Source organism: Micropterus dolomieu, linkage group LG20 (assembly GCF_021292245.1).
Source record: "Micropterus dolomieu isolate WLL.071019.BEF.003 ecotype Adirondacks linkage group LG20, ASM2129224v1, whole genome shotgun sequence".
NCBI lineage: Eukaryota > Metazoa > Chordata > Actinopteri > Centrarchiformes > Centrarchidae > Micropterus > Micropterus dolomieu.
Window position 1 is genome coordinate 19,967,104 of NC_060169.1, and position 11,187 is coordinate 19,978,290.

An 11,187-nucleotide genomic window follows, 5' to 3' on the forward strand; every position below is an offset into this window, starting at 1 on the left:
AACCTCACTGACCCCACACCCACACACTCCTGGTCTCATTTCATGTATCCGCCCTGCTAAAACTATTACAGTGTTTGGTGAGAAAAAATCTCTATGGATATAAACTGAAGTCCAGATCTGAGACCGCACATAGGCTGATGTATTATGTAGCAAGATCTTGGGGTGTTTTTCATATTTCAATAATGTGATTTATTAACATATTTTGGTTTCTTTCTTTTTCTTATTGTAGACCCAAGGAAGAAGTATCACGTAAAACTTCTGGCTTATAATTTCGTTGGGGATGGCTACCAGGCAGACCAGACTATCAGCACCCCTGGATGTGTCTGTAAGTCCCACAATATACTTTAAAATAAAATAAAAATTCAATGCATCTGAATTAATGATGATGTCGCTTGTACTACCCTATTTATAACTACCAAAGTGCGGGAAATAACATTACTTTTAATGTATCACTCAGCTGTTAGAGATCGCATGGTGCCGCCTCCACCTCCTCCGCACAATCTGTATGCCAAGACTAACAGTTCCACCGCTGTATTACTGCACTGGGGTCGACCAGCATTCACCTCCAGCCATGCGGTCAACTACACCGTCCGCTGTAACCCAGTCGGCCTGCAGAACGCCTCCCTGGTGCTCTACCTGCAGACGTAAGAATTCCCTCGTAATACAACTCTTCATGTAAAACAGTCTTAATCCATTGGGGGGGGGGGGGGGACTTGGGGACTGAACCTCACACATTTGACATATTGTGGTTATATTTATATAGGATTCTTATTCTTAGTTTTCCACACTTTTTGCAATGTACTGTGTATATATATATATATAGTAATTTCACATTTTAGCATCAGTTGGTTCACAGTTCATATCACATAAACTGTTTCTTTACAACATTTTACACCTAACAACATACCTTAAATACTTTCCTCTCACTTGCTGGGGAAACTTTACAGGTCACCAGAACCTCCTAGTTGTCTCTTTTGTCTAACTGCCAGCACAGCTCCATATCACCATCTGCTGGGCAAGACCTTTTATTACAGGACCAGTTCACAAACAACATCTGTGAATTAATATGGCTAGCTACATTGTTGAAATTAAATGTACAATTATCATCATACTGATCAAATTAAATAAAGATCTTCCCAATTCAGTCATAACATAAACTGGGGCTTACATCAGCCAGGAGCATGAAATCACATGAGAACTTTAGCTAGCTAGTCATGCAAACACATGGAGCAGAAACAACAGGCAAACACACAACATTCAGCGCATTCATCATTTTATTTTGGAGGTTATTGAATGTATTTTTTTTTAATTTTGTATCACATTGACATCAAAAATTCTTCTGCAGGAGTGAGCAGAGCCTCCTGGTGCGAGATCTGCAGCCCAACACCAGGTACGAATTTGCTGCTCGCCTTCACATTGACCAGCTGTCCAGCCCCTGGAGCCCTGTGGTCTACCAGAGCACTTTCCCTGACGGTGAGCGCAAAATAAACATTTCAGTCTTATTAATTATATCTCTGAAGTGTAGCAGACATTTGGTACTGCTGTTTTGTGTTAGGAAGTCTTGCTGTGGGGGGAAATATGTCACATGTAAAAGAGAAACTGTAGTATAGAAATGCCAAAGATATGTTTTGAAACAGTGTCACCATTACTTTCACATTTATATTACATTACAGACAAAAAAATATAACTGCCTATAAATCGTCATTACTAGATTTTTTAAACTCTCAAATATCAATATCAGTATCAGCCTCAAAAATACTTTATCGGCCGCCTCGTAATTTCTTCACATACTGTATTTATTATTATTATTTACCCGTGAAAACCTGGTAATCCAAACAATGGTTATTTTCAGATATTAAAGTTGCTCAGAGCTGTAAAAAGACACCTTGTATTCTGTATGATGTTCATAGTATTTGTGTTTGACCTTGTTGTTTTTATCCATCCCCACCCAGCTCCCACTCTGCCCCCTTCCAACGTGAAAGTGACTATGATTGAGGAGGACACGGCGCTGGTTTCATGGAAACCCCCGGATGAACCCAACGTAGCTGTGACACATTACACGATCCTGTACGCCTCCAGACATGCCTGGATAGCTGGGGAATGGCAAGTGCTGCAAAGAGAAGGTAAGTAAGAGAGCGGACAGAGATGCGTAGAGAGCCTTCCTCCTGTCCCACACAAATGGTCCATTGGAAATCAGTAACAGACTTTTATTTACCTTCTTATTGAAGGTTTCACGCAAAGACCATTTAGAACCACTTGTTTATCTAAAACAGACCATATCTGACCATAATGATGCACTTTATGCAAATAGAAATGATAGATTACCATCAAAGTGCAGCAGTGTTTAATGCATTTACTTCTCTCTTTTCGATTTCAATTGGTTTATCACTGAAGTTGTGTTTAATCCAGTGTTATTTAAAAACAAATACAGATTAATACGGCTTAAAACTCTAATTCTCAATGTGAAAAAGCAAGAAAAGCCAACATCTTTTTTTATGAGCACTTGCATTTCACATATATTACAGGCACAGAGGAGATATCTAAGCAGAATGGCAAACAAACGGTGGACAAACAAAATAGAGAACCATCTAAATACAATAAATAAAAAGGGATAAGAAAAAACAATGTTGATGAAGATAAATGTAAAATACTCCAGAGACTCCCCTCTCCACAAAGCCCCCCGTCCCATATTCTCCCATTTCTCTAGCAAAAAAAAAAGCACACCACAGAGTTGAGATTGTTTTGAGTTTTGGCTGCTGTAAAAAGCAGAATCTTCTTTCTGCCATGGAGAAACTTACTGAAATAGTCAACATACTGGCTTCATGTTTGGTGCACAGTTTCTAGTTGCTCTATAGACAATTTCTTTAAACCAGTAGACATAACTGTGTCCATAACTATGTCAAGGGCAAATGTTTTAAAATGGGTTTCATTTCATCATCATTTTGTGTACAGGTTTAGATGCTTACTACTTACTTACTACTAAACTCTAAAGTGAGATTCAGTTTCCTATGACGTTGTCTTTAGAAAAAATGAATACAACAGTTCACTTTTGTTGTATCTGGTTTGAGATGCAAGATAGGTGTTTTGAAGAGCAGATGACCACAGGAAACACACACAAAAAAGACACATTTCCCCCTTTGCCCCTTGTGAAGGGGTCAAAAGTGAAGCTGTTCACAAAGCAAACTCTGTGATCTTTTTAAAATTAGTTCTCTCCTTCCAGCTCCACACTACACGACCTCAGAGTGAATAATCTGATGTAATTTAAAAAACCTAAATAGTAAGATACTTGTTTTTTGTTTAGGTTATTTGTGAGATTTAGGGATATACTGATTTCATAATCTCTAGTATCCCTGACAAATGACAACACAATCTTAACTCACAGCCCACGTAATACTGAAGCTTTTCCCAAACCTTTTAACCACTTCTTATAGTCTTCAATTGAAGTCCAAAGATGTTCTTCAGTCTGTCATTCCTGACTGTCTGTGAATATTGAACGTTGCTGATTACATTGTTCATACACAAGGGCTGCAATCACAAGTAAACGAAAACTCCTTTTTCAACGATACATTCACAATGTGCAGTTAAACACCAGAGTTTAATCTCACCATCAGGGAGCATCACCATGGCACTGCTGGAGAACCTGAAGCCTGGCCACTTCTACTTGGTGAAAGTTTCTGCGTCCAACGACATGGGTGACGGACCGTTTTCTCACATGGTGGAGCTGACAGTACGAGCAGATCTCTCCTCTGGTCACGATCCCCGGCTCTCCCGTGGCTCCGCACACTCCACAGGTCACTTGATATCTTACGATAGGATTCTTCCTTTTATAGAACTTGAAACTGATTAAGCTTTTAGAGGTTGCACTTTGGCATGTGATTGATTATCTGACAGCGTTGCCTTCATCCTTCACAGCCTTTTCCGATGGCTTCTACCACCTGGACCAAAAGTCAATGACAGGGATCACTGTGGGAGTCTGCATCGCGCTCATCTGCATCATCATTTGCGCTTTCATCATCATCTGCAGAGGCAAAAACAGGTACATTGTATGTGTGAACACAGCGACAGCAGGGCTCACTGTCCTTAGAAAAAGACGTAATATTTTCTTGAGTATCCTCGTCTGTAGTGACGTCATGTTTGTTTCCCTCCAGGAAATTTTCAGCTGTTAAAATGTACAGAGAAGGAGAGAATACATCTGCCTCGGCTGCAGCACATCTGAGCTCTTTGGGGCAAGCTGAGAGTGCCGATGTGACCGTGCCAATGATGAGTCAAAACCATTTCATTGATACAAAGGTACATAGTCGCTAAGATCCTGGAAAGACTTTGGAAATGTGTTAAATATTATTCAACTTTTGGGAAACTTGATAAAAATAAATTATCTCCATATTATATAAAATTTATTTAACATAATATGGAGTTAATTTATTATTTAATCATGGAAATTTAATATTATATGGAAACATTTAAGTGTGGGGACCCTGACGTAATCAACAAGAGAAGCAAAGCCACATTATTTATTTTACAGTCAGTACTGGATGTGGCTCATACCTTTTCATACTTAAAATATATATGTTTTTCACTTGTAGGGTGGAACTAATCTCATTATCAATTGTCTTGGCCCTGTTCAGCCCAGCACTGAGAAGAAAGATAAATGGTTTTCCTTCAGCAGTAATGTGAAAAAGGACAATATGTCAGTGCAGGTAAGATTAAGAACCACAAGTCCTGCTCGTTAATTTGTCAATAGTAATTTGAAGAAAATCCCCCCAACTTCAATGCAAATCAAGTGTTTGAAATTACAAAAAACTCAGCATTGCCCTAAGAGAGTAAGCATAAAAACCTGGCTTTAAAAAAAAGAAGATTGCAGACCGAAACCTGAGCCTTGGCTTTTACTTAACTAAACCAAAACAGAAGAATTTGATTGTTTTTTCTGATTTGGTAAAATTAATTAACTGTAAGTGAGAACTGTGAAGGATGTCAGGAGGGTAAAGAAGTTTAAATAAAATAAATAAATACACAATTTAAAGAAATTAAGAACAATTTTACAACAATTAAAGCTTTTTAAGAACAAAGCTAAGGAGATTTAGCCTTTGCTTTCCGGAGTTGGCAGTATTAAAGAGAAAGGTTTTTAGCCTCGACTTAACAATCAGAGTCAGGGCTTGTCTTATATCAGCTGGGAGGTTATTCCAGGTTTGTGTCGTGTGGTAACACATTGCTGTTTTGTTCTGACTCTTGGGACAGCCAGTAGGCTAGTCCCAGACGTCATAAGGGTTCTCAGGGATTCGTATGGCACAAGCATATCAACAAAATTAAGTGGAAAGGAAACACATTTAGCAAGTCCTTAATATAATATAATATGAATAGGCATTAAATACTGTAGACGTCACAGCTTGGAAAATCATTTCAAAAAGACTCGTATTTGTGATGATGAGTCATAACATACAATCTTCTGACATCAAAATGTACAATACAACTACACCATAAACCATAGCCATAAACACTCACTAACTGAAGCAACTTTTTCTCTATGCTATAGAATATGAGACATGGCACTACCTCCTTCCAGCCCGGTACCACAGTGTTGACCTTTGAAGAGGAGCTGTCCATGTCTCCAGACCAGCCTACCACCCCGCAGGCCCTCCTCTGGAGTCCCGGTGACACGGAGGGCTCCTCCAACAGTGAGAGCAGCCACGCAACCGGTGACTCGGGTCGTTACTCTCACGACGAGACAGAGATGACCAACCTGTCGTCTGGTCCCAGCAGCCGCCCGCCGTCTCTGACAGCGGAGGACAGTGGAGGCTCGGACTGCAGCAGCCCTGCGGAAGAGCCTGGCGAGCCACTGGGGAAAAGTCAGACTGACCTGAAGTTAATGGAGTCCATCAAGAGTGGCTGCTGTCATCAGGAACCGCAGAGCTGTTCCCAGTCTGCACTTTCTCTCCAAGTGTGTGGACATGTGCCTGAGTGTGTGTGAGACTGTGTGTGTGTGTGTGTGTGTGTTTGTTTGTGTGCTTGTGTGTGTGAGAGAGAGAGACTGCGTGTACTAGGCAGCGGTGTACTTGCAAAAGACTGGACTGAAGTAGAAAAACAGCTGTGCAGGTCACATCATGGAAATGTCTATGTATTCACTGCGGCGTCCTATATTTTTTATCCATGCCAGTGAGGGCAGTGAAAACTTAAAGGAATAGTTCGACATTTTGGGAAATACACAAATTCTTTATGGCAGAGAATGAATACTACTCTTTAGTCTGTTAAATGTAAGGCTACACCTAGAAGCCTGTTAGCTTAGCCCAAAGACTGGAAACGGGAGGGGAACAGCTGAGCCTGGCTCTTTCCAAAAGGAACAAAATCAGCACCTCTAAAGCTCATTGTTGTTATATTTTGTGTATGAAGTGTTAAAACAACAAGTTGTGGTTTTTTGGCTGTTGTGCTGGATTATTTCTTAGCCGGGACCCGTAACTTCCTGGAGGATTGTCATTTTTACACTTTTATTAACTGTGGACAGAGACAGACTAGCTGTTTCCCCCTGTTTCCAGTCTTTGTGATAAGCTAAGCTGACTGGCTGCTGGTGGTAGCTTCATATTTACTGTACAGACATAATAGTGGTATCAATCTTCTCACCTAACTTACACCTAACTAATCCTTAAACTACATAGCTGCCACCAAGAGAAACAGGAAATAATGGTAACACTCAGAACACTTAGAAAACAACAACAACGAGCCAAGCTAAGGACGGATTTGACTAATATTCATCCACGTAAACCTCCTGCAGTTATTTTCTGTTGCAAGTGTACCACAGGCCTGAATGTAAGAGTGAGAGAGAGGTGTAAAGAAACAAAGAGCCCTTTTTTTTAAACCTTAAACCTAATCCTCTTTTGGTCCAACACGCAATGAACAAAAAGCCAACAAAAGCCTTTTACAGTATAAAATATTGGCAGAGAGCATCATTTGATTTCTTTTACTTCTTTCTTTTTCATTTAATGAATGTCCTTTATTTTCTCTTTATTTGTATGTTTTTGGGAAAAAAAACTCACCCACCATGAATGTTTAAAAAGCCTGTCAAAAATGTGACAAAAGTGACATTTTTTGACATTATTTAAGAGAGTTTATCACTGGAGCGAAAGGGAAGCGCAGGTCCTTTTCACTGATTATCTACCTCGGTTTGCCTCCGGGTAAACTTCCACTGTATATTTAATAACTACTTATACCTACGTTATGTGATGGGCTGCTTCAGTTACATTACGTTTGATACTTCCTGATGACTTTCGTCTGATTGTCATCCCATTTTGTGATTTTCTTTTACTTTTTTCTGATTTAGTGGTTGGTAAGGGCGCTGCAGCTTTCTCCTCTCCGCCTGTGTTGACTGAAGGATGGAAAAAACACACACACAGTTTCTTATTTATCTCCTCAGATGTTGCTGAGGTACTGAGCCAGTATTAATAATACGTTTTGATCATTTTGTCCATTGTTGAGTAATGGTGTGAAAACGAATGTCTGCTTTTTGTTTTATACGTCAGTGAGCAGCTGCCCTTGCCATTCCTGTTTTATACTACCTCGTTTAAGAATTAATTTTATTGTCTTGTTGTTTTCCTAAACTCAGGGAACAAAGTTTAGTACATTTGAAAGTCATGTAGTGTTACATGCTGAACTGACAGGGTATCTTCTCAGTACTAAACGGTTGTAGAGTGTAATTGCCTATAGAATATGCTATGAATGTATGTCTGACATTGTGTGCTACTAGCTCAGATGTTTGTGCTGCCCTCCCCACAGAGTGGAAACCCCTTCTGCAGTTTCTCCTCAGGTCCTATAACGTCTGTTTTTTTTACAACAGACTCTTGTGTTTATTGACTTCTTCCTTTTGATTTGTGTAAAGATTCACACCAGAAGTGCTTGCAGTGTCATGTCGGTAGAGAAAAGCTTTATAATTGGCCTTAATGCGGGAAGTGTCCCTCAGATGCTGAAACCAAAGCCTAATGTTTCTGAGGGAGAAGCTCCACATGAGGAAGCAACACATGAAGAATGATTGTAGTAAAAGCAATGGAAGTGTTTAATCAGAGATGAAAGTGAAGAATTGAATGATCACCATGGAACGTTTTACTTTGAAAAAAATCTATATTTTTGTTAGAAGATAATGTACCACTGAGTACACGTTGTAGTTACTTTAGTTCCAAGTAGGTTTGTTTTGTTTTGCTGTAGAGTAGATAAAGATTAGCACTTGTCTGCCAAGTAGTTTTGTATTATCTGCCAATGTGCAGCGGTGACCGTGATGCTATAACCCAAAGAGTTGTTTGCTACCTGAGTTTATTTTAGTCTCTCAACTAATCTCTGGCAGAAGGTTACTGAGGAATGTGAAATAATCGAAAAACACATTATACCAAAGATGAAACGCGGCCTTTGAGATGAATTGAGGCGCTGCTCCTCAAACAAAGCCTTGCACCTTAGTGGCCTTGACCCGCGACGAAAGGAGTTGCAGGTTAAAACTCTGAGGAAGTGCCAGCAGGATACGCAGGCACATAATGACGATGGAATGACAATTAGTAATCAATTTTTATGCACACGAGCCAAATTATCCTGTCGCAGAGTTCCTCGAAAGCTGTTGCAAACAGATGTCTGTACATTTTAGGTGAAAATTATAAGAGTTAAATACAGTATATTATATCGGTTAGAAGTCTGTGTTGCAACAGTGCAGTCCTGTGTAAACGTGCACCTGCTGATTTTCCGCCTTGTGAATGAGTAAAAAATAATTTACGAAATGATTTGAAAGATTGTGTTTGGGAGGATTCCACACATGGGACATACTTAAAGTAGTTATATAACAAGAAATACAAGTATTCAAATTTAATGCCTTTATATAGATCATTTTAATCTCTAAAACTGAATTTATTGCATTTTGGAATTATTATATCATATATATCATTTTCAAATCATAATTATTAAATCGTATATAAATATATAATTTTAAATCATAATTATGAAATCATATACATCATTATGATTGTAGAAAAGTCAGCGGGTGCATAAATGTTTTCCCATGTTTTTAATCAGCAGATTCTGCAGAGGATTCAATCAAGGGGGATTTTTGGGATGAAAAGTGACACAATCAGTTTTTTTGAAAAGCAAACAATGTAAACCAAAGAATTCTTTTTTTGAAGGTCACCGTTGCATATTGGCGAGAGATCATTTTGAAAGAATCCTGTCTTTGTGTGAAATGTTCTAGTACTCATTTTAGAAAGCAGCAGGATGAAAATGTTACAGTTAATCATCATTTATTTCCACAAAGTCAAGTTTTCCTTTTTTTTAATCTGTTGTCTTTCAAGACAAAATGTTTTTATATATATATATATATTTCCATTTTAACTTGAACCCTATAATGTCTTCATATATCCTGTATTATCAGTTTTACGGGCTCAATCCAGAATCTTAAAACAGCACTATGTTATATACGGACCTACTTCTCAAAAACTGCTGCTGTTTAAGTTTTCAAGTAGTGATAATTACACACACATACAAACATACTGGAGTCATACGGGTTCTGAATTGGGCCTTCTGCAGCTCACACAGGTGTGCAAGTGCTACCTCGGGTATTTATGTTTTGTACAGTCCTCATACAAAAGGACCTGGAAAGTTGGTCTGCTGTCTTTCATCTTGTGAATGGTGTTATGTTGGAATTATGTCCGAGTATGTGATAAAACTGAGAGTCTGGTCCGTGTATGATCTGACTCGCTCTTCGTTCTCCCTTTTGCAGTAATGTTGTGTTTAAATAATGTGAGGTGGAGAGCTGTGGGTCATTTAGTCAAACTCAGGGGAACCCACAGCTGCTCCTCCTCAAAGAGAAAGCAGGTTTAGAAAATGGAATGTACCTTTTTTTGTAATTATGATGTTTTCTGATATTTTCTGTTAATTGTTTTGATATATTTTGTCAGTTTTGTCTTTGTCAGGAAAATCACTCGCAGGTTGGTTTTTGCCAAAAATGTTTAGTTAGGAGATTTTAGACTTTGGTTAATTATGAAGAAGTCTGATTCTCACTTCAAATAAAAGTACAAAAATAGCAACTTGTCTGCCGTTGTGTTTACTGAACGTGCTTTCAGTTGTCGTGCTGCTTAAAATCCAAATCCAAAGATGAAACAGCACTCTCTATTTTATCTTTAACATAATGTAACTGCAAATAGTCCAATGTTTAATCATTTGATCCACAATCCAACTTAACTTCCTGAAAGGCCCTCGAGACAGGAAACCACGTATTTATGTACACGTATTTATTAAGTGACATTATTAGAACAATACAGCATGTTTGTCATCAGTTTTCAAAATGCCCCACAAAAAGAGCTAATAACAAACTGTATAATTCAGGTGATCACTCCAATCAATGGTGCTACTTTATACTTCTACTCTGTTGGTGAAGTATTCAGATCCTTTATTTAAGTAAAAGTACTAATACCACACTGTAAAAATACTCTGTTACAAGTAAAGGTCCTGCATTCAAAATATTGCTTACAAAAAGTATTTAAGTATAATCAGATAAATGCACTTGAAGTATCAAAAGTACTGAAAAATGGCGTGTGATGCTATTATGCTATTAAATATTATTATAGCATTATATTATTATTACTTATTGCTGTAATTGATTAAGGTGAAGCAGATGTTTAAACATATTGCATATGGCGTCAACTATGTTGTTGGGGAGACTGGGTATACTTTATATAACAAAACATCATATTTTATAAGCTCTTCATATGTTTTTATGTATGTTAATTTATAAAGTGTAAGACTAATGCTGTCAAATTATTAAAAGTACAATATTTCCTTCTGAGATTTAACTGCATAGAAGAAATAAAGTGGCATGAAAAGAAAGTAGCCTACTCAAGTAAAGAATAAATATCTCAAATTTGTACTTACATGTACAGCAGTAACATGTACAGAGTAAATTTTTCCACCACTGCTTCAGTTTACAGATCAGCTCATATGAGGCCTTTTTTTAGATTTAACACAGTATGAGGTAGTTAAAATTAGCACAATCTTAACCAGCTACAACATCAAAAAGCTGCTCAAAGATTAATTGTATCAATAATAATCAAATAATAAGCTACACACTTTTTAAATTAGAAAAACTGAAGTAAGGGGCTGTTCGACATTTGTCTATTTTATTATTCTTAGATAAATTGTTTAATGCGGATATTTTTACTGTGTAATTTACAA

At 38.0% G+C, this 11,187-nt stretch overlaps 1 protein-coding gene across 3 annotated transcripts in view; it reads left to right on the plus strand.

Moving 5' to 3' along the window:
- Positions 1 to 10,043, plus strand: part of prtga (protogenin homolog a (Gallus gallus)) — a 32,995-nt gene extending 22,952 nt beyond the window's left edge. For 2 of the 3 annotated variants that reach the window (XM_046033100.1, XM_046033102.1), the window contains exons 11-19: positions 230 to 325; positions 458 to 644; positions 1,346 to 1,473; positions 1,953 to 2,123; positions 3,612 to 3,791; positions 3,913 to 4,036; positions 4,149 to 4,290; positions 4,584 to 4,697; positions 5,531 to 10,043. In XM_046033100.1, coding sequence (XP_045889056.1) covers positions 230 to 325; positions 458 to 644; positions 1,346 to 1,473; positions 1,953 to 2,123; positions 3,612 to 3,791; positions 3,913 to 4,036; positions 4,149 to 4,290; positions 4,584 to 4,697; positions 5,531 to 5,965 — 1,577 coding nt within the window. In that variant the 3' untranslated portion in view covers positions 5,966 to 10,043. The remainder of the gene's footprint in view (positions 1 to 229; positions 326 to 457; positions 645 to 1,345; positions 1,474 to 1,952; positions 2,124 to 3,611; positions 3,792 to 3,912; positions 4,037 to 4,148; positions 4,291 to 4,583; positions 4,698 to 5,530) is intronic. The other variant, XM_046033101.1, reaches the window with a different exon arrangement.
- Positions 10,044 to 11,187: the final 1,144 nt, after the last annotated feature.